General features: G+C 50.4%; 3 protein-coding genes across 3 annotated transcripts in view; 2 read left to right on the top strand and 1 right to left on the bottom strand.

The window, feature by feature from the left end:
- Positions 1-11,201: 11,201 nt before the first annotated feature.
- LOC115313733 (neprilysin-2-like) overlaps positions 11,202-21,485 on the top strand; it is an 85,129-nt gene continuing 74,845 nt past the window's right edge. Inside the window, exon 1 of the mRNA XM_040216411.1 lies at positions 11,202-11,307. Coding sequence (XP_040072345.1) covers positions 11,202-11,307 — 106 coding nt within the window. The remainder of the gene's footprint in view (positions 11,308-21,485) is intronic.
- LOC120844565 lies at positions 13,597-15,027 on the top strand. The gene is made up of 2 exons (XM_040216404.3): positions 13,597-13,771; positions 14,524-15,027. Exons 1-2 carry the CDS (start codon positions 13,597-13,599, stop codon positions 15,009-15,011), a joined length of 663 nt encoding a protein of 220 aa, XP_040072338.1. The 3' UTR covers positions 15,012-15,027.
- Positions 14,764-17,594, bottom strand: LOC120844564 (putative nuclease HARBI1). The gene is made up of 4 exons (XM_040216403.3): positions 16,957-17,594; positions 16,387-16,601; positions 15,102-15,462; positions 14,764-14,876 (listed from the first exon to the last, which is right to left on the bottom strand). The coding sequence occupies exons 1-3, from the start codon at positions 17,557-17,559 to the stop codon at positions 15,144-15,146; spliced, it is 1,137 nt and encodes a 378-aa protein (XP_040072337.1). The 5' UTR covers positions 17,560-17,594; the 3' UTR covers positions 14,764-14,876; positions 15,102-15,143.

The raw sequence follows: 21,485 nt of genomic DNA, 5'->3' as shown, positions 1-21,485 counted from the left end.
GATGTTAACAAAAAACTCCCGTTTAAACGGAGCTCCTTCGTTCCGATTGATCGTGGCAAGTATAAATACAACGGGGGGGTAACCCGCGTGAGTCACCCTTCCTTGGCATTCTCAGATAGTGAGGTCCTGATCGCTTGTTATATTCTACGATCATCGACTTATTTCAGCTACTAGTGCGCTGTGACGAGGCAGAGGGCAGGACGCGCCGATCTAACGTTCTTTTCTTTCGCTTCCTTGATGCAGATAAAAAAACTTGAAACACAATCGACAAAAAAAAAAACTGTCCACGATGTCTATCTAGAAAAATTGGGTTTATAACTTGTCCATAAATCACCATAAGACAATGATCCCTTTAGTCACTAAGAATTAATTACAGACAATTAAGCAAGGAAGTCGTGCACATGCCTCCATTGCAATCATATGTAAATCGTATAGATATCTATATTTGTAAAGCTGTAAAAATAAAAGCTTAGTTGGTCCTCCATCCTCACATGAAGTGGATGGGCTCTACATTTTTTTTTCTTTTCAGATATGCAAAACTGTCGATACAGCACATACCCAATGATTTATACAGTTTGCTATATGACAAGTTGCGGATTATTGACGAGTGATCACTTGTGGCGGTGACACTCATAATCGCATAAGAGATCATAGGATGCATGTCAGAACCCTCATGAGGAATTTTATGCCTCGATGTCAATTTCAGCGGCCCCACTACGGCTAGTCCGTCTCAGCATAACTTCACAAAGAGAAAACTAATCGGAGCAACGTTTGTGAGAGCTCTCCGCAGGAGGTGTGTACTCCCACGATATGCTGACACATCCCTCACTCAAATATACGATTGGCTCGCTGGTGCCGTAGCTTTCGTTGTTTGGCAAATTATGTTGATATGCAGTATAGTACTTTTGTAATGCCCTGTAAGTTGCAGGGGTCGCCGTGTATAGGATGAGTCCAGGGGCGGATTTAGAGGGGGGGGTCCGGATGTCATGACTCCCCTCTTGATTTCTCCATGTGTGAAATTTAGGGCGTGAAACGAGGGAGAGGGGGTTCCTAAACAAATAATACGCTGACCAACACCTGACCCCCCCCCCCCCCCCCCCCCCCCCTCACACCCCTCAGAAAATTCCTGCATCCGCCCCTGGATGAGTCTACCTAGCTCGAAAAGCGGTTCACTTCATGTACGAATATGACCTGAAAATGCCCTGTCACCCAAGAATTAAGCTCTATGTCGACGAATTTCAGCATGATGAGCCGCCTTTCGAGTTTTCTCAATTTATCTCCCTGGTTACCGATTCTCTTTAATTCTCCGAGGGACCATCATACTGGAACAAGAAAGTAATTGCATGCAGTGAACGAACGAAGCGATAACCTCATACTTCTAAATAAGAGAAGTATTGTGGGTCTTTCTGCTTGACGTACTAAACAGAGATATATGGGGTCTGGAGCTTGACGACGGGGGGCTCCACGTACGTTGAACGACAGGTGCGAGCTACAACAACACTTGTTGCTATAGTTTTTTTTTTTTTTTGGGGGGGGGGGGTAATTGTACTTTGGTGTTGTCACGATCTTTCTCGAACGTGGACGAAGGGGCCGAAGCACCCGCCGAGGAGAGACGACACGCAGCCTGGTTGAGGGTGGACGATGTCTGACCGGAGCGGCGTGCGCTCTACGGCGTTTATTGGGCGAGGTGATCAATGTTGCCCGCCGAGCCTGGCGGCCGCAGACGGGCGGACTGGAGGGGGGCGCTACATACTTGTTACACTCCTCGCCCCCAGTTTGTTTTTTCTAAAAACAAAATATATAAACAAACAGACACGGCCGACACCAACTAGGCGTCAGGTCGTGTCAAGTCCCGGCCGGTCGATGGTGAAGATCACCCCGGCGAGTACCGGTCAGGTGGCCTTCGCTGCCGCATACTCCGCCTGGGCCCTGGAGTCGACGGGCCAGGTGTGGCAACGCCGGGCGCTGCCTGTACAGGTTGCGCTCCACCCAGTGGAGCCGCAGGGACTGGATTTGGGTGTGGCACCGGTCCAACTGGTGCTACAGGACTGGCGACACTTGTCGCCTCCGGGGTGGATGGCGCTCCGCTGGCCGCTACTGGTGCTGTTGTTGGGCCTCCTGCAGGCTGGTCCTCTGAAGAGACGGCCGAGGGTGGAAACCAGGTCCCGAGGCGAGGCCTGACATGGTCGGCGTGCCGGTGCCAGGTGGTCCCGTCGGGCATGCGGACGAGCAGCGACGAGGCACTCGCTGGTGAAACCACACACCCGGCAGACCAGGGTGGGCCAGGACGGAAGTTCCTGGCGTACACCGACGCTCCCGGCTCCGGCAAAGGCCCGGGACGGCACCCTCGGTCAGCAGCCAGCTTCTGCTTCAGCTGCTTCAGGAGCGCCGTGGACCGGAGGTTTGGATGCAAGACGTCCAGGGGGGTCTTGACCATCCGGCCCAGCAGAAGCTCGCAGGGGGCACGGCCAGTGACCTCGTGAGGTGTGGTCCGGTACTGGAATAGTACCCGGGCCACCTGAGTACGGAAATCCCCGGGCTGGCTCTTCTTGAGCTTGTCCTTGATGGTCTGTACCACCTGCTCCGCTGCACCATTGGAAGCAGGATGGTACGGCGGAACCAGCATCCGGCGGATCCCATTCCTCTGCAGCCAGTCCAGGTACTCGGCGCTAGCGAAAGCGGGACCATTGTCGGACACAATAATGTCCGGCAATCCCTGCGCCGCGAAGACCTGCCGCAGAGCCGCAATGGTCGCGCTTGCCGATGGACTGGTGACTGGCAGTGCCCCCACCCACTTGGAGAAGGCGTCCACTACCACCAGGAAGTAGTGGCCCTTGAAGGGTCCCGCATAGTCCACGTGCAAGCGGGACCACGGCCTCTGTGGGAACGGCCAGGGGGTGATCTCCACGTGGCGCGAGGCTCGCTGGTTCTCCTGGCAGACCTGGCAGCCTTGCACCTGGTGCACGATGTCCTGGTCCAAGCCAGGCCACCAAACGTGCGGCCGTGCCACCATTTTGGTCTTTTCAATGCCAGGATGCCCCGCGTGCAGCAACTGCAGCACATTGGCCCGGAGACTCTGTGGAATCACCACCCTGGAACCCCACAGGAGGCAGCCTTGCTCCAAGCTCAGCTCGGCGGTCTTGTGGCTGTAAGCCTGGTGACGCAGCTCCTCCCCTCGGGAAACCGCCTTGACCACCTGAGACAGGACCGGGTCCCGGCTGGTCGCCTGCGCCACCGCAGTCCTGGTCAGCACCCCCGGGTAGGCCCGCTCCAGCAGGAAAACGTCAGCTGGCTCTGGAACGGCAGCAGGCACCTCCGGCAGGGGCAGGCGGCTCAGGGCGTCGGCAGGTCCTAGGTCCTTCCCAGGGCGGTAGACCAGCTTGTACCTGTAGGCCGCCAGCGTCAAGGCCCAACGTACCACACGAGGCGATGCTTGCACTGGGACTGCCTTGTCAGGTCCCAGCAGCCCCAGCAGCGGCTTCTGGTCCATGACCGCCTCGAATTGCCGGCCCCACAGGTACTGATGGAAGCGCTGGCCCCCGAAGATGAGGGCCAAGCCTTCCTTGTCGAGCTGGCTGTAGCGTTGCTCTGCCGCATGGAGACGACGAGAAGCAAACGCCACAGGGCGTTCCTGACCATCCTGACCCCGGTGCGACAGGACGGCTCCTACCCCGTACGGCGACGCATCCACGGTGAGGACTACAGGCTTGGCCGGGTCGAAGTGCACTAGCACTGGAGCCTTAACGACGAGCTCCTTGCTGCGCTGGAAGGCCAAGTCCTGCTCCTTCTTCCAGGCCCACTGCTGCCCATCACGAAGCAGACGATGCAGCGGCTCCAGATGCGTCGACAGGTTGGGCAGGAACCTCGTGTAGAAGTTGATGAGGCCGAGGTAGCTCTGAAGCTCCTTCTTGCTCTTGGGCTTCGGCGTCTTGAGCACGGCCTCAATCTTGCGGGGTGCCGGGGCCAGGCCAGCCTGGGAGATGATGTGTCCCAGGTACTCCACGCTGGGGGTCAGGAACACGCACTTGTCCAGCCTCAGCTTGAGACCGGCGTCCTGTAGTAGAGTCAGGACCTTGCGCAGGTTCTGCAGGTGGTCCCCGTCGTCGGTACCGGTAACCAGGATGTCGTCCAAGTACACCGCCACGTGCCTCATGCCCCTGAAGAGGTTGTCCACCTCTCTCTGGAAGATGGCTGGGGCTGAGGCCACGCCGAACGGTAGGCGCGTGTACTGGAAGAGTCCCATGGTAGTCGAAATGGTGACATACTTCCGGGCGGCATCCTGGAGCACCAGCTGCTGGTAGGCATCTCGAAGGTCGAGCTTGGAGAACTTCTGTCCCCCGGACAGAGCCGACCAGAGATCTTCTACCCGAGGCAGCGGGTACTTCTCGACGGTAGCGACGGGGTTGATGGTGACCTTGAAGTCCCCGCAGATCCTGACGCGGCCGTCTCGCTTGAGGACTGGAACGATTGGTGCAGCCCACTCGGAAGTCTTGACGGGCACCAGGATACCCTCTCGCTGCAGCCGTTGCAGCTCCTGGGTGACCCCGTCCTTCAGGGCGAACGGCAGCGGACGCGGCTTGAAGAACCGAGGCCGGGCTCCCTCGGGAACGTGGATGCCGACCGTCGTGCCGGCGAAGGTGCCCACCCCCGGCTGGAACAGGGACTGGAAGTCGGTCAGGAGGCTCGGGACGTCTTGCACCACGTGCAGCGCAGCTTCTTGGTACTCCGGCAGCCGAACACCCAGCGAGTGAATCCAGTTCCGGCCCAGCAGCGTCGGCGACGACCCCTTGGTTAGGTAAAGGGGAAGGATTGCCTCCCTGTCGCCAAGGCGAACGCTGACTTGGGCCCGACCCTGGACCTGGGAAAGCTGCCCGGAGTAGCTGCGCAGCATGACGTCAGACGCCTCGATAGACACGCCGGGGAAGGTCCGCTTGAACAGCTTCCCGGGTATGACCGACACGCTGGCCCCCGTGTCCCGCTCCATGGTGATGGGGTGGCCGCAGATTTCGACGGACACCAAGTAAGGTGGCACGGACGATGGAGGCTTACTCGTCTGCCACACGTCGAAAATCTGCGGGTCCTCGGCCACGACGTGGACCCTGGCTGAAGACGGACCCGGGCCTGGGGCCGCTCGTCCCCGCCGCGTTTTCTTGCGACGACCACCCTGGCCGCGGGCTTGGCTGGAACCCGGGCTTGAACCAGGCTGCCGCCGCTGCTGCTGGCCGCCACTCGTCCTCCCCCCTCGGCAGACACGTGCGAGGTGCCCAGTTCTCCCGCACGTAAAGCATTGTGCTTGGACGAACTGGCACTGTGAGGGGGAGTGGGCAGCACCGCAGCGGCTGCAGGCACCGCTCCTTGCCGCCATCTTGTTCACCGCCGCTTCCGTCGACGGTGAGCCGGCCGCACGCGCAATCTCGCTGGCGTCCTTCGCTGCTGCTTCCATCGCCAGCGCTGCCTTCACCGCGTCGTCCAGCGAGGGGTCGGGAAGCTCCAGGAGTCGCGTCTGCATGGCGGGGTTGTTGATGCCGCAGACGAACCGGTCCCGGAGTAGCGAGTCCAACTGGTCGCCGAAGGCGCAGGTGCTCGCTAACCCTCGTAGCGCAGCGACGAACTGCCCGAGGGTCTCCCCGTCCTGGCGGCTCCGGTTGTTGAAGCGGAACCGCTCCATAAGCGTGGACGGCGCCGGGCTGAAGTGCGAGCGCAGCGTGGCCAGCAGCTCACCCAGCGTTTTGACGTGCGGCGTGGCCGGCTTGAGGAGGTCGAGCAGGAGGCTGAAGACGCGGGTCCCGCAGCTGGCCAGGAAGATGTCCCGTTGTTTCGCCTCGGGCGTGTCGTTCGCCCGGAAGAACACGTGGACTTGTTCTTCGTAGACTGGCCAGGCGGACCCATCTCCGTCGAACGGCTCGAGCCTCCCGTACAGCGGCATGGCGACAGGAGCGGGGTGCGGTGTTGCGACTCTCTCGGCGGCGTGGGCCGAACCGTGCACGTTGGTGGCCTCCAGTGCCACGGTTCCTCGTCGCCAGTGTCACGATCTTTCTCGAACGTGGACGAAGGGGCCGAAGCACCCGCCGAAGAGAGACGACAGGCAGCCTGGTTGAGGGTGGACGACGTCTGACCGGAGCGGCGTGCGCTCTACGGCGTTTATTGGGCGAGGTGATCAATGTTGCCCGCCGAGCCTGGCGGCCGCAGACGGGCGGACTGGAGGGGGGCGCTACATACTTGTTACAGGTGTACTGCCCGTACTCGCACACAAGCCCAAAAGTGCTTTCGTGCGGCGGATTTATATGTTTGTAAAATGAAGCGAAAATAAACTATTACTAGTACTAAAAAAAAAAGTCACGTTTATGTACATATGCCTAAGAAATTACCCGGCTCACATACATTGCGTTCGAGAAACGACGATCGTGTCCTGCCTGACGCGGAAGATAGCACAAACACTTTAAAGGGATACTGAACCAAATAATTAAATGCCCATTTTAAGTGGCACACGTTCTTTCCACGAGCCAGTAGCCACCAGTGTGCGCGAGCACACGCAACGAAAATGGCGTCAAAGACCTCCATTCGCACTTAAGAGGACAGTGAAATGCATGGGCTTTGGGCCAAAGGTTAGACCAATTAATCGCTTACCTTTTACACCAGACACCACTGTGTAGATGAAAAACTTGTCTTTATTCTCTTTTGCCCCGAGGCCCAGTAATTTCACTGTCCTCTTAAGCGCGAATGGAGGTCTTTGACGTCATTTTTGTTGCGTGCGCTCGTGCACACCGGCGGCTGCTGGCTCATGTAAAAAACGTGCGTCACTTATTATGGACAGTAAATTCCTTGGTTCAGTATTCCTTTAAGAAAAGTTTGCACACACCGGTAACACCACAATCCTACTAGATGGGCAAACAGAAACAACTGACACCGACAAGCCTCCAACATATTCAGAATGATGGCGATGGTACCTTTGGCAGACTTTTAGTCATTCGGTGCTCGTGTGAAGTAACCACGAGTGAATGCAGGCCTGCCAAAAATACTCCCCCGTGCATGATGCTCGTGCTTGCGCACAACCCCCTTTATTCTACAAAGCCTGCCAAATCGCGAAAGAATCTTGTTTGAGGCTCGTCGCTGCCGGCTGTTTCTCTTTTTTTTGCTCTAATGGGACTCGGGCATAACGCACTTAAAGAGAAATCCTGGAATCCCGTACGGCCAAGTGAGTCCCCGGCTTTTTGGCTTTTTGTTCGAGGAGGCCCATTCATAAATCATTCATAGCGTGATTCGGCAACAGACGTGACATTAAAACGCTGAGCGAGGATCCAACCGGGGAAATAAACTTGAAAAGAGGCATTCACAAAACAGCAACACCGACAACGCCGACAACGCGACAGGCGAAGTTTAAAAGTATGGATTCGTTTAGTGCAATTAACTTCTAAAGCTACCGGTCACTGCTCGATTTTTCTTTCGATATTGGTATACCATTATAACTGGGCTTATCATGTTTTCTAAAAATATTACCATTAACGCACTCAATTTGTTTTATTGCAATTATTTTTGCCTTGTTTTTGTTTTAGAGCGCAGCTCTTAGGCGCCCGTTTCCGCCTTGAGCGGCGTCGCCGTCGCCGTCAGCGTAACCGCGCGGTGCATTATGGGAAATGACCCACAATTCACCACACGGGGAGGAGGAGGAGGAGGAGGGGAAGGGGAGGAGGGGTATACCCTCCCCTCAGCACACTTCCCTCCTTCTCTTCAAGAGCTGCGCTCCGATTCGGCGTTACAGGGCGTTGTAAACGTCTCATTTTTAGAGCGCAGCTCTTAGGGGCCCGTTCCCAACTTGAGCGGCGTCGGCGTAACCAAGGTCATCCCAAGGTCACGTGGCCCCCAAGGTCATTTCAAGGTCACGTGACCCCCAAGGTCACCCCAAGGTCACGTGACCCCCAGAGGTCACGTGACCCCCTGAAGTCACGTGACCCCCCCCCCCCCCCCCGAGGTCACGTGACCCCCTCCTCCGAGGTCACGTGACCCCCCCGAAGACACGTGACCTCCGCCGAGGTCACATGACCTCCCCGATGACGTCATCGTCACTGATGACGTCATCGGCATCCGCATCGTCATCATCACTGATGACGTCATCACTGATGATGACGATGACGATGCGGATGCCGGTGACGTCATCAGTGACGTCACTGATGACGTCATCAGTGATGATGACGATGACGATGCGGATGCCGGCGACGTCATCAGTGACGTTGACGTCATCGGGGAGGTCACGTGACCTCGGCGGGGGTCACGTGACCCTGAGGGTGGTCACGTGACCTGGGGGTGTCACGTGGCTTCGGGGGGGATCCGCATCGTCATCATCATCATCACAGATGACGTCATCAGTGACGTCACTGATGACGTCACCGACATCCGCATCGTCATCGTCATCATCGCTGATGACGTCATCGGAGTCCGCATCGTCATCGTCACTGATGACGTCATCAGTGACGTCACTGATGACATCATCGGCATCGTCACGTGACCCCCCAAGGTCACGCGACCCCCCCCCCCAGGTCACTTCACCCCCCCAGTACCCTTCCCTCCTCCTCCTCAAGAGCTGCGCTCTAATTCGGTGTTACAGGGAGTTGTAAACGGCTTTCACTTTTTTACTTAGTTTTACACATTCAGTGGTCGCCATCCGGCTTGAGGGCCGCTGTGTACCCCCGATTACCGGAAGCGGCCTTAAGCGGAACCACTGGGTATTATTTGACTGTGGTACCTATAGCTGCGCAGATCCCCTCCTTCCGACCTAATCGTATTCTCAGCTTTGTTGTTCTCTGGGATCCTCCTACTGTCCGTTGTGACTGTCTGTCTTCGTGCTCTGGAGCCACGTGAGATCACGGTCTTGTTTTGAGTGCACAGCACGTCCTATACAGAGCACGCTTATCACCCAGATGGAAAGCGCTGAGTCACTAGGTTTTCGACGCATGCGCGTCGTGTGATAATCCGCAGGAGGGAGCTACTGAAGATGCTCAGAAGGCGTTCCACAGCTCAGCCAACAAAGATGGCTGTGAGCAAAAGGCCATTACTGAAAAGGTCTACGCATTGTTTCAGCTCAAGTCCAGACACCGCCGACTCTATGCTCGTGTTCCAAAATTTACTCGATCTTGCTCGAGGGTAAGGGTTTGGTAACTTGACGTTTGAAAAACTATCCGCGTCCAGAGTTGCTTTTTCTGCCTTGTCACGTGACATGATCCATCGGAGTAACTCGGATCTATTCGAGTAAGATTTGGAAACACAACTTATATGTGCTAATGGGACCAATCAGGCAGCGTCAAACCGCAAGTCGCTATGCCTTTTTGTTTTTGATTCGTTCAGCGATGATAGAACACGTACAGAAACATGACGAACACCATGATGGTGAGATTGTTACGCTGTCTCATTGGTCCCATCAACTCTCAGCATCGGCTGCATTCGGACTTAAAGGAACTCTCCAGCCTAAAATGGGGTCGTTAGTGCTCTGTAAACCTTGTACCAGAGGACCTCCTCATGGAAGTCTCCACGAAATTTTAGCTCGTCCTTTAATGAATAAAGCTTATGGAACGCCTCTGAAAATTCCCGGATCAATTCACTCGATAAACGATTCATGACGTAACAAGATCAGGATGCCGTCTCCTTAGGACTCTTCGTCCTCCACTCTTCTCGGTCCGCCCTGTTGTCTTCGCGTAGACCGCATCTCAACGCATCTAAAAAAAAAAAAAAAAAAAAAAATACTCTGGAAATTTGGGTTCATCAGATTGACTACTTCCCTAAGTAATATAATTATCTGGCGTATAAAGGAGGGGACGTGGCGCTAGCTGATACACTTTCCTTAAGTCGCACGATCCCCTGTCTCAATAATTTACCTTATTAAAGGGTCGTCACCCCGTACCAGTACAGTGCATGTTATGAACTGGGGATCGCGACCACAGTCTCGGCAGTGAATCACTAGATAGCCAGAGACAATCTTGTTTGTGTTATGATGCTCTCACAGCCCATCCGACTAGAGCCACGATATAAGCTTATATAGGAGGCTCTGGTACGACAGAGATCTCGGGTGTCTTGGGAGAGCGGCTAAATGTTGGTAAGAAGGGGTACTTCACACTATTAGTTGCTGTGGTATTTTGTTACGCCACAGGTTTTGTGAAGTGACGCAACGAAAATGTGGGTATCAGTCTGAGCTTCTCGAATTATTTTTTTTCATAAAATTTTAGTTATTTTTGTTTAATAAATTAGCAGCGTAATTGAAGGTACGTAAAATTTCGGGAGCGGTGAACACCTACGAATGTTTATTTTAATGCTGGAGAGACCCTTTTAGGTGAAACGAACTCTAACGGGGTTACTTCATCAAGTAAAAGCCCCCGCATAATTTGCTGAAATCAGTTATCGCTTTGAACGTTATGGTATACATATTGACTTCGCACGTTAAAGATACTTTCAGCCTTTTGTTTTTTTATTTAGTTCATTCGAATTTAAAAAAAGGAAACAGAACTCGTATACTCGTATTGAGAAATGTACGATTCCACTACTCTGAGCGCGGTCGGGATACTGTGTCGCGATGCCTGCATGATAAACTAACAGCTGGAGTACAAGTGCACTCAGACTGTGATTTGTGTGTCCCTGCAGAATTTTCGCGAACGTAGTTCTCAAATCACACGGAACGAAGAATATCTCGTTCAGCAAGTTCAAGAAACGTGACAACATTGTTACGAAAGAAGCAATTTGTTACTTACAGCGTGAAGGGTATACATTAAGAAAAGTTATGTATGTTGTCCTATGACGCACTCTATGTAACATTTTTTACACCTTTCTTTATCGTTGTTAGTCATTGAACCTAGGAAACAATAAATAACCATGGTTTTCAGTGTATAGTTGGGAGAGTATACCTCTGGGAATTCCTGCGAGTACATTCAGCTACTTGTACCTGAGATCGACGAAAAGAACTATATTATAAGGGCTTCACAAAGATATGTTAGTTGTAAAGGTGTTTCGAGACTAGTCTACAGACTGGTAGCAGTATAGTTGGTAAGCAAACAGCTTTAAACGACTTCAGAGAGGTAAAACAAACGAATTAAAGGCCCTTATATAGTAGGCTACGATTTTATTATTTTCTTTGTCTGTTGTCTCTAACTAAAGCAACTTCGCCTTCCTCTATGGTAACAGTGTTTCGTATGGCTGCGTGTCTAATGTAAGGTGTGTACATGTGCTACGTTCTCTTTTTCTGGAACGGGAACCAACTCATCGGAAGTGCAGGGGTTGGAGGAGACAGCGCCAAGTTCTGCCTCTCGACGGGCTGCGTCAACGCCGGTAAGGAAGGCGCTGCATGAACTCTTTGCAGAATCGAGATAACCTAGGCGAATCGCCCCTTTAAAACCATGTTGGCATGCAAACAAAAACACAAATTTTGTTTTCCGCCGTCTTCCATCAGTGGCTCTAAACAAATCTGAGAGCTGAAAGACTAGAAGAAAACGAACGCTGCAGGAATGAAAAGTCTCAATGTGGGTACATGAAGTTTGTGTCTGTCGAATTTGTTACGGTCTTAGAAACTGCCAGCGATGAATTACGGGACGTAATGTAAATTTGAACGAACCGCGAAAAAGAAAGTATATATTGAAGGACACCTGAATAAGGGCTATGTTTCGCCGCTTGAAGGTTTAGGTAACGTTGTTCGAGAATATTTCCTCAACGTGACTCGACTGATATTCTGTAGGTCTTCAGCTTGCATGTGTCTCTGCACGATTTCTTTGTTAACCTGTATAGGCTCTTTCAGGCAGCTGTGCATGGGCACCGCCATAACCGACCTTCAGTTTTTGTTCCCTCTTATTCCGTTCCCTTCACTTCATCATTGCCACAGCAGGACAGGTTATTGCCAATTTAGGCGCTACTGTGTCCTTCTCCTCAGCATAGGCCTTTGAGGAGGCTTGTCAATGCTCAATTCAGTGTCTTGGTATCTCTGTAACACAAGAGAAGGTCGGCAATGGCGGCTTAGTGGGGCGCGTGTTTGAAGCGTCTATAGACACTACTAGCTCCAACGCAACGCGTTCTCCCTTAGCTGAGACAATGCCACAAGCACGAGACCTCGAAGTCGCTGTCTTGATGCGTTCTTCCGCACAACGAGCACCGTGCTTGAAACGTACGTCTCAAAGCCAGGAGTGCGTACTAGCCCGCGCTTCTAGGCTTGGCTGCAGTCTTAGCTTAAGGATGAACACAGTATAGTTAGTGATTGCACCGAAATTAGCAACCGATCAATGTGGGAGAAATTACTTGCGGATATAAAAAAGAAAAAAAAACGTACTGACGATGTAGTCAGACTCTAACCGCCGAATTCATAGATGTCACTCCGAGTCATGCCAAGTGAAGGGCGACCCTTCACTTACAGAAGGGCGGTTGAAGGGGCACTTCCACTTGAAGTGAGGTTTACCATTCTGAAATGGCACTTCGCTTTCACTCGAGCAAGTGAAGGGAGCCCTTCTACGGGATGCGTCCGGGAGCGAGAGTAGAAAAGAAATTTATATTTATACTTTGCGTAAGACCACAAAAGTAAGTTAATTCTTAGTGTGTTTACATAATTTGTGTTTATAAAGAAATATTAGCACATAACAAACATGTTGCGATTTCAGAAACGAACGTAGCTCGTGCATCTTCTTTCAAACTAAATTGGCCAGCAATATAGCCATCAATATCCATGCTGAATACATTCCAAGTCCTTCCGATATCCTTGTTCCAACGCCACCACCGCCGTTGCCTTTTCGTGTTTACTTGCCCTGCTGGTTTTTTTTTTTAAAGTTTTCATTTCCGTAGCGTGTAATGGATAAGGCCAAGGCACCCGCTGCGCGGTTCACAGAGATCGAAAAGGCAATACTGATGGAACTTGTAATGACGTACAAAAAAATCATCGAATGTAAAAAGACCGACGAATCGTCGTTAAACAAAAAAAAGGCAACTTGGATTCGACTCTGCAACGAGTATAACTGCAACCACGGTGTATATCGACGGGACGTGAAACAGCTAAAAAAATGGTGGGAAAATGTGAAGGCCAAAGCGAAGAAGGACCATTCCAAAGAAAAAAACAAGGTCCACAAAACAGGCAAGTCTCTCGTTCAGGTTTCTCATCGCGCTGAAAGTGCCTCGGAATGAGCGATGGGTCACATTTGTAGCCCGAACTGTCGGTCACAAATTCGCCCTTGTTTCGAACTGTTGTTTCTGGAATACCTGTCATGGGGGATGGAGCGTGAACGTGCGCAGACAAGTCGGTTATGCAACCTAATGCTGTCAGTTGAATACCGTAGTAACCTGACAATGGAGCAGCATGAACGGAACCGCAGCACGATATAATACTACCGTTAAATCAGTAATTCTACTTGCAGTTTTTGCGGCGGACATGTACAGTAGATCACAACTGACAACACCCAGATGCTCAATATTTCATTTCATTACGCATGGGGCAGAGGGGATGAACATTCCCTATCAGCAAATGCATGCCTATAAATCGGGGTATATTTAAAAAGGAAAACAGATCTTAGATAACATTAGAACTTGGAGTGCCTAGATTGACTACTGTTTGCTCCTTTAGGAGGGGGGCCACCTGGCAAGCCAATGAGCGCCACCTCCGTGCTGGTTGGGGCGGTGGCCTCACACGTGTTCAACAGACAGGAAAATATGGAGGACAGCGATGGGGCACCCTATCTGCCCCCGGTCTGCAGCCTCCCAGTTCTCCGACTACTGCAGCCGATGCTGGACGGCGAGGAGGACCCTCTTGATGCCGACTTGGGTAGAATGCTTGAACCGTTTCCATGTCTTGACCTGTACTTTCTAAACTGGTACCTTTTCGTCTTTACCCACTGATCTTCTCATGGATATGCATGGATACGGTTATAGATCATAATGAGTCTGCCTTCAGAAATGTTTCACCTGGTGTTCCTCAGTAGTACATACTGGCACCCCTACGTTTTTTAATAATCATGAATGACCTTGCAGCAACCATCTCATCTAATATTAATCTTGTTGCAGATGACTGTGTCGTCAATAACAAAGTAAAAAGTGTGCATGACAACATTCAATTTCAAGATAATTTAGTAAAAATGAACAAATGGTGCGAACAGCATGTACATTACTTATGTACAAGGTAACATATATCATTGCAGGGCTGGGTTCCATACAGCTTCAAAACAGTACATGGCAACTACTGCAGACTAACAATGACCATACTCCCCTGACAAAGAAACAAACAGCACAGGGTATTAAAATAATCATAGCATGATTTCTGCCAAGAAATATCTATACCAAGCACTCCAAAAGGTGGAAACGGTTAAGTGATCTAGTGGCCTAGTTTATGGCACAGGTTCAAAATGGATGAAAACATTGTTACACATTAGATCAGCAGCAGAAAAAAAAAATCAAATACTTCAAATTGCAACTGCATGAAAAACAAAAATACAATCTCAAACTTATAAAAACTCTTTCTACTCTTCATGTATGTCCCATTGTTCACTTCATAACTTCTACGTGTTCTTTCAATTGCAGAGGAGCCCGGTTCACCAGCTGGGCCTGCCTCAGACGTCGGTGCACCACTGTCACCAGCGGCTGCCTGCATCGCTGATAGACCTGCAGCAGCCCCAGCAGCTTGCCTGATTAGCCAGACATCTACTGCAGGGTCACCAGCTCCTACACCTGCGGCTGCTGCAGCGTGCAACAGTGGTAGTGCGGCAGCAGCTGTGGGCAGTGGTGCCCGCCAGGTCGGAGGACGTATGGCGCTGCTGGAAAGGAGCCTCGCAGAGGAAAACGATATGAGGATGGCCTTTGTCCAGCAGGAGCATGCCCTGCGCTGCAACTTCCTTGAACAGGACCACCGCGACGCACTCAGCAAGAGAGCTGCGCTGCATGAAATGGAAATTAAATTGCGCGAGGACGAGCTGAAAAAAAGAAATGCCATTCACGAAATGGAGATGAAGCTCCTGTGTATCAAGGAAAACATACTGCTGCAGGAGCTGAGCCAGAAGGCTGCACAATAAATCATGTTCAAACTGCTATGCCTGCTTTACTGATGGTTCACTTTTAAAGTCAAACTGAAGTATCACACACTTGGAAGTACGACTCCTCACCTTCATGGCCTGTGTGATGGGCCTCTTGAGCCTACGTGCAGCTCACGTAAAGCTCAGCAGAATGATGTTCTGCCGGATACGCAGACCCGAAGGAGAGTCCTCCGGGAGAATCGGTGGCAGGTGTGGCTGCCGCCGCCTTCTGGCATTCCGTGCCCTGGGACTTGGTGGCGGGGGTGGAGGAGGAGGTAGGGGCTCATTTCTTGCACGTCCCAGATTATGCAAAGCCGCACACGCGGTGATGATGCTGCATGAGTGGCGAGTCTTGTGCTGGAGCCGCATATCCAAACAGGGAAATCGTCTCTTCCAGACCCCAAAGGCCCTCTCGACGGAGTTCCTCGTTCGGATCTGGGCCTTGTTGTACCTAAATCAAATTATAAGGCATGTGATCGATTTTTAGGCATCTGGGAACATACTTGCAATCACTGTATTTTCTTTTTCAGTATGGAAATAACAGGTTGACATTCTTTTGTCGAGGTTAGATATGTTTTATTGACAACTTTTCGTGCACGCACGGCTTCATGATACTGTTGACATCTCATGGAAACTTTTTCGTTCTTGCGACATTTCGTCGACAAACGTTTTCTTCTGCTAGGTGGATTGAATTTAGTGGTCGCGGTCGTCAAATCTTATGATTTTTTTTTCATTTGCCTAATGCTGAAAAAGAAAAATTAGACTGAATTTACTTTTTAGTGAATGAACCACCGACGGCGGGGCAAGCTATGTCTTAAACAGACCACACGATCACACCTCGCTTTGCTCCGCTCTGCTAGGGGAAATGGTTCATTAGCGATGTGCGCGACCAAAAGCGCCGCTGCGGTCAGCTTTCGACGATTGGCCAAACCGTGGGCATATGAGCATTGTCAGATTGTCAGCTTTGACGGTGTTACTTTCGGATTGCAATGACTCCTAGCTTCCACTGTGCTTTTTAAACACACCACCGAAGTCGTCGTCGCACCTGATGGTAAGTAGACAGGATAACAACTGGTGACGTCACGTCGAGGCAAATCCCACTCGTGACGTCACGGATGGAAACCATAACAGGGCGCCATTGAAACATCTCGGTGCTAAAATAATCTCAAGTTCGAGCTTGCACCAAGCCTTGTCGAAACCGCCAAGGGTTCGGCAAGGTAGGAAAGAACATTGGATATCGGCGAAGTGATCTGTCCATGAAACGCTTGAAGAACTGTTTGTCACCGGCAATGACTGCCTGCTATTACAGACATTAGTGATGTTGTCAGTGCAGTACCAAAACAAATCTTATACTTCTGCCGATGATTTGGCTTACCTCCCTCCGGGACTATTTGCCGCTCCAGGGTTTGCGAGCGGCGTCATCAGGAAAGGGAGACAGGCATAGCCCATATCCCCCAGCAGGACGCCGGGCACTCTGCTCTCCTCGTAAAGGGCACGCGCACGACTGCCATCAAAGATGCGGCTGTCGTGCACAGATCCTGGCCAACTTGCCACAACATCAAAGAACTGTAGCTGTGGGCCGGTGATGGCCTGCAGGTATATAACATTGCATTAATACGGCAATTTGGGCCAGTTGGCTCATGCTCGAAAACAAGTGAAACAACTGCCCCCCCCCCCCCCCCCCGGGGCTGGCTACGTGCCTGTTGCCCGTAAATAACGTCGCATATGCAAGCTAGGTATAGGCTGTGCAATGGCTATTTCGAGCGGGCCCAGAGGTGTACAATAAGCAGCAACAACACAGCTGATGAAAGGGTTTCCCTATGTTTTACAATGATCGGGTTGAACAGCTGAAATCGTTTTGCGTGAGCATTACCCATGCTTCCCAGCCTGGCAGTTTAGTAGGCAAGCTACGTCAATAAGGGGGGTATAAGAAATATGAGCTCACCTGGACGTTCAGGGAGAAGACTCCTTTCCTATTGCGATAAACTTCCGCATCATCTCCGCCGGGGCTTCTGATGCGCACGTGGGTGCAGTCGATGCAACCCGTGACGCCAGGAAACTGCCCCATTGCGTAGAAGTCGCGCATAACGCCGTGGTACTCCGACGCAGCCGGGAAGTGCACCAGCCTTCGGAAGAGCACCCTCGCGATGAGCGTCGTCACCGTCCTCACTGTGCGGCAGACAGTCGGCTGGGAGACATGCACCAGGTCTCCCGCTACCATCTGGAAGGTCCCGGCGCCGTAAAAGCGAAGGGTGACCAGCAACTGGAGCAGGGGGGTGAGCGGCAGTCCTCGGTTGTCGCCGGTTTGCTGGAGAGGCAGCAGCGTCAGGAGTTCCCTCACCGTCGTCTTCGTAAAGCGATATCTCGCGAGGAACTGGCGGTCACTGTACAGCTCCATCGGGTTCAGGCGGTCCGATAGATTACGCCGCGGCACCGACGGACCGAGCGGGTACATAACGCCGAACACAAGGTCGCACGCACGAGTAGCGAACTCAAAAGACGCGATCCTGCGAGCGGCATCACTCCGATAACCCGGGTAACCCGCCATCTTTTGCGATGAAGGGAGGCTCGAGTGTAGTTGAAGGGCGGTGCCACCACTCACTTGAATTTTTTCGAGAAAAGTCCGAGTGAAGTGCGAGGCGAGGGAGCGTTTCGAGTGAAGGGGGATTTATGAAACGTAATGACACCCACTCAAGGGCGTTGGAAGTTAAGTTCGAGTGAAGTGGGATCTATGAATTCGGCGGTAAGGGCAGCTTTTACTGAGACGTTTTAAAAATGAGCAGTGCTGCGTTAACTCACAGTGCAGTCACAGTGATAACTGCGACACATCATGGCGAAGTCGTTGGGGATCGGCGTTCTGTTGAACATTTGTTGCGTTCACACACCGTGGAGTACGTGAACAAAAGCTTTCGGAACAAAAGACACCTGAACATTTCGTTTCCGACAATTTTCTTTCTTTTTTGCTCCAGAGCGCGTGAAAGTGCGTCTCACGGCACGGCCTTTTGGCATCGACAGTGCTAGGCGGCATTTTATTATTGGCTACTTCTTTCTTTTATTTCAAAAAGCGCGTCCAGTGCATTGGCATCGGGTGCTATCAAAGCCCTACATATAAAACGGGTTGTTAACGTTATGGCGTAGCTCTAGAGACTACAATCAAGGAAAGAAGAAAGAGCGGTCCTCTGATAGTCCAAAGTCACAGCGATAGCCGCGACACGTTACGACGAAGTCGTTGGGAATCGGCGTCGCGTTCACGCACCTTGGGGTAGAGTGCCTTCATACACACGCGCGCTTTTGCTTGAGTGGTGACATCTCAGCCATTTCTCCGCCCAGTCGTTTTTTATGCATTTTGAAGTGCGCGCAATCCGGTGTCAGTCAGCTCGAGCGCGTAGCTTTGGCTAACGCATAGACGCCATTTTACCGCCCAAGTCACGCACCGAGCGCTCGAGAGCGTCACGCGCTGACACATCCAGGGCAACAATGGATGTCTTCACCCTGAGACAGACAGACATGTAGGCACCCTACCTTGGGGGACGTGAACAAAAGCGTTCAGAACACAACGCTTTTGTTTCTTTTTTGTTCCAAAGTGCCTTAAAGCGTGTCTCGCTGCACGAGCTCTTGGCATTAACAGTGATACGGCGGCATTTTGTTGTCGGCCCTTTTGTTTTACAACGACTTGAAAAATTTTCAAATCGTATGGCAAAATGCCAGTTGAAAGGGACTGTGAAAAAAGTTTAGCCAATATCACGCTTGATAATTTCTTCCTATTCTTCAAACATTTTTACATTTATTTCACCTATACTTGCATATAAAGAAGGCCTAAGGTTTTCTCTTATGTTTGCAATGCCAGCAGTTTCGAAAGTAAGCCCAGCCATGGGAATAAGGGAAGTAGGAGGAGCAGTGAAAAACGTGTCACCAATTTTCTGCGTAAAAGCTGAACAAAAAACATCGTTACGCAACTTAGCAGATTCAACATCACGCACGAAGGCGTCGGCGTCATTCTTGAGTATAGTAACAGCATCATACTTCGGATTAATAACTCTCCACAGCTTTTATGGATTACTCTTAAGTATGCACGGAAGGTCGGTGTTATAAAATACACAATTTTGTGCCCGAATGGCGGATGTGAATTGTTTTTTCCGGATTGTAAAAGCAGTTCCAGTCCGAGTTTCGCAAATTTTTCTTCTCTTTACGAAAGAGCCGTTTTTGTTTAGCTTAAATGTTTCAAACTGTTACTAAACCAAGGAGCAGATGAGTTTTCGGTAGACGCGACGGTCGGGATAAAGATGCCAGCTAATTCTCGCATTTTATATTTAAACACAACCCAATTATCATAGAGAGGTCGACCATCAAAATCGAACAAAAACCACCAAAAATTTATTTAACTCGGCATTATTTCCGTGATAATTACCTTTATCATCTCTACGTTCCTTTTCTTTCGCTTTGATCTCGCATCATTATGTAAAAAAACCAAAAAACGCGCAGTTAATTACCCTATTGTCACTGATTTCGCATAGGTAGTTCATTGACCTTAGCGTGTCGGGCTCAGAAACAAGAATAAGATGCAATAAAACTTTGGCTAGGGCTAGTTGGTACATACCGATTTAAAGGTTAAAAGGTGCGAACTGAAACAAAAAGAAAAACGACACATGTACGACAAGGACAACCGTACGACAAAGACAACAATGAGGACAAGGATATCGGATGAATGGGACGTTGATCGGGTGGGTTTGGTTACAAGCTGTGAAAGACTGAAGTTGTGACAGAAATTAACAAAACCTCCATGCAGTTTAGCTCATATCAAGATTGGTGGAATCAGATAGGATAGACCAATCAATTGAGAGGTAATTAAAATCCCCGAAAAGCAGGATGCTTAACTGAGGATATTTCAGCTACAATTTGTTGAAGGCATCATTAAGACAGGTAAAAAAAAAATGGATCACTGTGAGGAGGTCGGTAGCATACACCAATAAGAAGTGTACTATGCGAAATTGCACAACAGAGCCACAGCATTTCCAGCGGCGACGAACTATTCACACGGTTGCATTTAAAAGACTAATTTATTGCAATCAAAACACCCCCACCCCTTCGGCCACTTCATCTGTCTTTCCGAAATACGTTAAAACCGGATCTGCTCGGAAAGATATCTGCCTCAGTCACTGATGATGACATCCATGTTTCAGTAAGAGCAACGTCAGAATCGGTGGATGTTATTAGGCTGCGTACTTCGCCTTGTTTTAACATCGCACTTCTTATGCTTGTGCAAAGGAAGCACAGTGGTCTGGGGGAACTTGCCCATAACCACGGTGACGACGTCCGCCTAGTTAAGTAGGACACTTTTTTACAGCATTCGATCCCTTATCAAAAAAGTACCACTTAGGGCCAATAAGGAGCGTTTTAAAACGCAAAGAGAACGGCTTAGCCTGCTCACGCACGAAAGTGAACAATTGGCGTCTGGCAACCTAAACCGGATGTGAAAAGTCCACAGACGTGGCGGAGCCGGTGACCTTTATCCCACTAGACAAGAGTCGTTCTCTCATTTTGTAAAAAAAAGTCAAAAGTTTGTATTATCTGGCGGTTCTTAACGGGACGAGATTGAGTTGGCCTGTGGGCACGTTCGATGCTGTCTGGGTATCCCCTAGATGTCAAGATGATGCGAACAAAAACTGATAACCTTCTGTTCAGACTGTGCCAAAGTATTCCTGTCTGTGTCAGGCAGTCCATAAAGAAGGAGATTAGAGCGCCGCGATCTGTTCTCTGTGTCGTCCAGGCGTTCGGTCAGCGTCGCCAAACCACCCGTAAGGCCTGCCGTGACACAGCGGAGTTCCTCAAGATCGTTTTAGATGAAATTAAGACTGGAGAACTCATACTCTATTTGTGTCAGGCGGTCACAAAGGCTGTTGCCTGTTTCGTCAGTCTGAGTAAGTTTCAATTCAAAATTATTTTTTTTCTTTAAAAATGAAGAGGGAAGGGAGAGAAAAAAACAATTTAGTAGTTGCTTGAGAAGGCCCTTGCCTCCCCCAACATTAACAGCAGATTAGAAAAAATAAAGAAACCTAGTCTAACAGAATCAGAGAGATAAAGATATAATAAAAACAAATTAACTTAGAATAATAAACATACCTTCAGTTTGCATTCAAGTAAATTTAACACTGACAGGTAAATAGCGTGCGCATAATTACAGATGTAAAATATAAGAAAACAATTTAACATACAATTATAGTAACGTGAATTCAGTTTTCATTCAAGTATTTAAACACTGAAAACTATATTATTAAATATTGTGCATATATTTTTCCTAGTTGAACAAATAATATATATGTTCATTGTGTCTGAACGACACACTAAACATTGAATTGATTTCAGTTCGTCGAGTAGAGTAGCCTGACCGACTTCAAGCTTGGTCAACAAAGAGAGCACAGCTTTTGGGATGTCATAACTTGGGTTCGACTTTATATCGCCGCCAAGGAGCAACAG

This window comes from Ixodes scapularis, unplaced genomic scaffold, assembly GCF_016920785.2.
Source record: "Ixodes scapularis isolate PalLabHiFi unplaced genomic scaffold, ASM1692078v2 PGA_scaffold1__304_contigs__length_218370807, whole genome shotgun sequence".
NCBI classification, from domain to species: Eukaryota; Metazoa; Arthropoda; class Arachnida; order Ixodida; family Ixodidae; genus Ixodes; species Ixodes scapularis.
The sequence above is the reverse complement of the archived record's forward strand: the minus strand, read 5'-3'. Positions and strand labels throughout refer to the sequence as shown.

What these genes read in the sequence shown, in the direction of transcription:
- LOC120844564 (XM_040216403.3), bottom strand. Translation starts at nt 17,559, where the DNA reads ATGGCGGGTTACCCGGGTTATCGGAGTGATGCCGCTCGCAGGATCGCG. An exon ending in TCTTCTCCCTGAACGTCCAG is followed by an intron (nt 16,602 to 16,956) that starts GTGAGCTCATAT and finishes ATATACCTGCAG; the next exon opens with GCCATCACCGGCCCACAGCT. An exon ending in GCAAATAGTCCCGGAGGGAG is followed by an intron (nt 15,463 to 16,386) that starts GTAAGCCAAATC and finishes AATTTGATTTAG; the next exon opens with GTACAACAAGGCCCAGATCC.
- LOC120844565 (XM_040216404.3), top strand. Translation starts at nt 13,597, where the DNA reads ATGAGCGCCACCTCCGTGCTGGTTGGGGCGGTGGCCTCACACGTGTTC. An exon ending in CCCTCTTGATGCCGACTTGG is followed by an intron (nt 13,772 to 14,523) that starts GTAGAATGCTTG and finishes TTTCAATTGCAG; the next exon opens with AGGAGCCCGGTTCACCAGCT.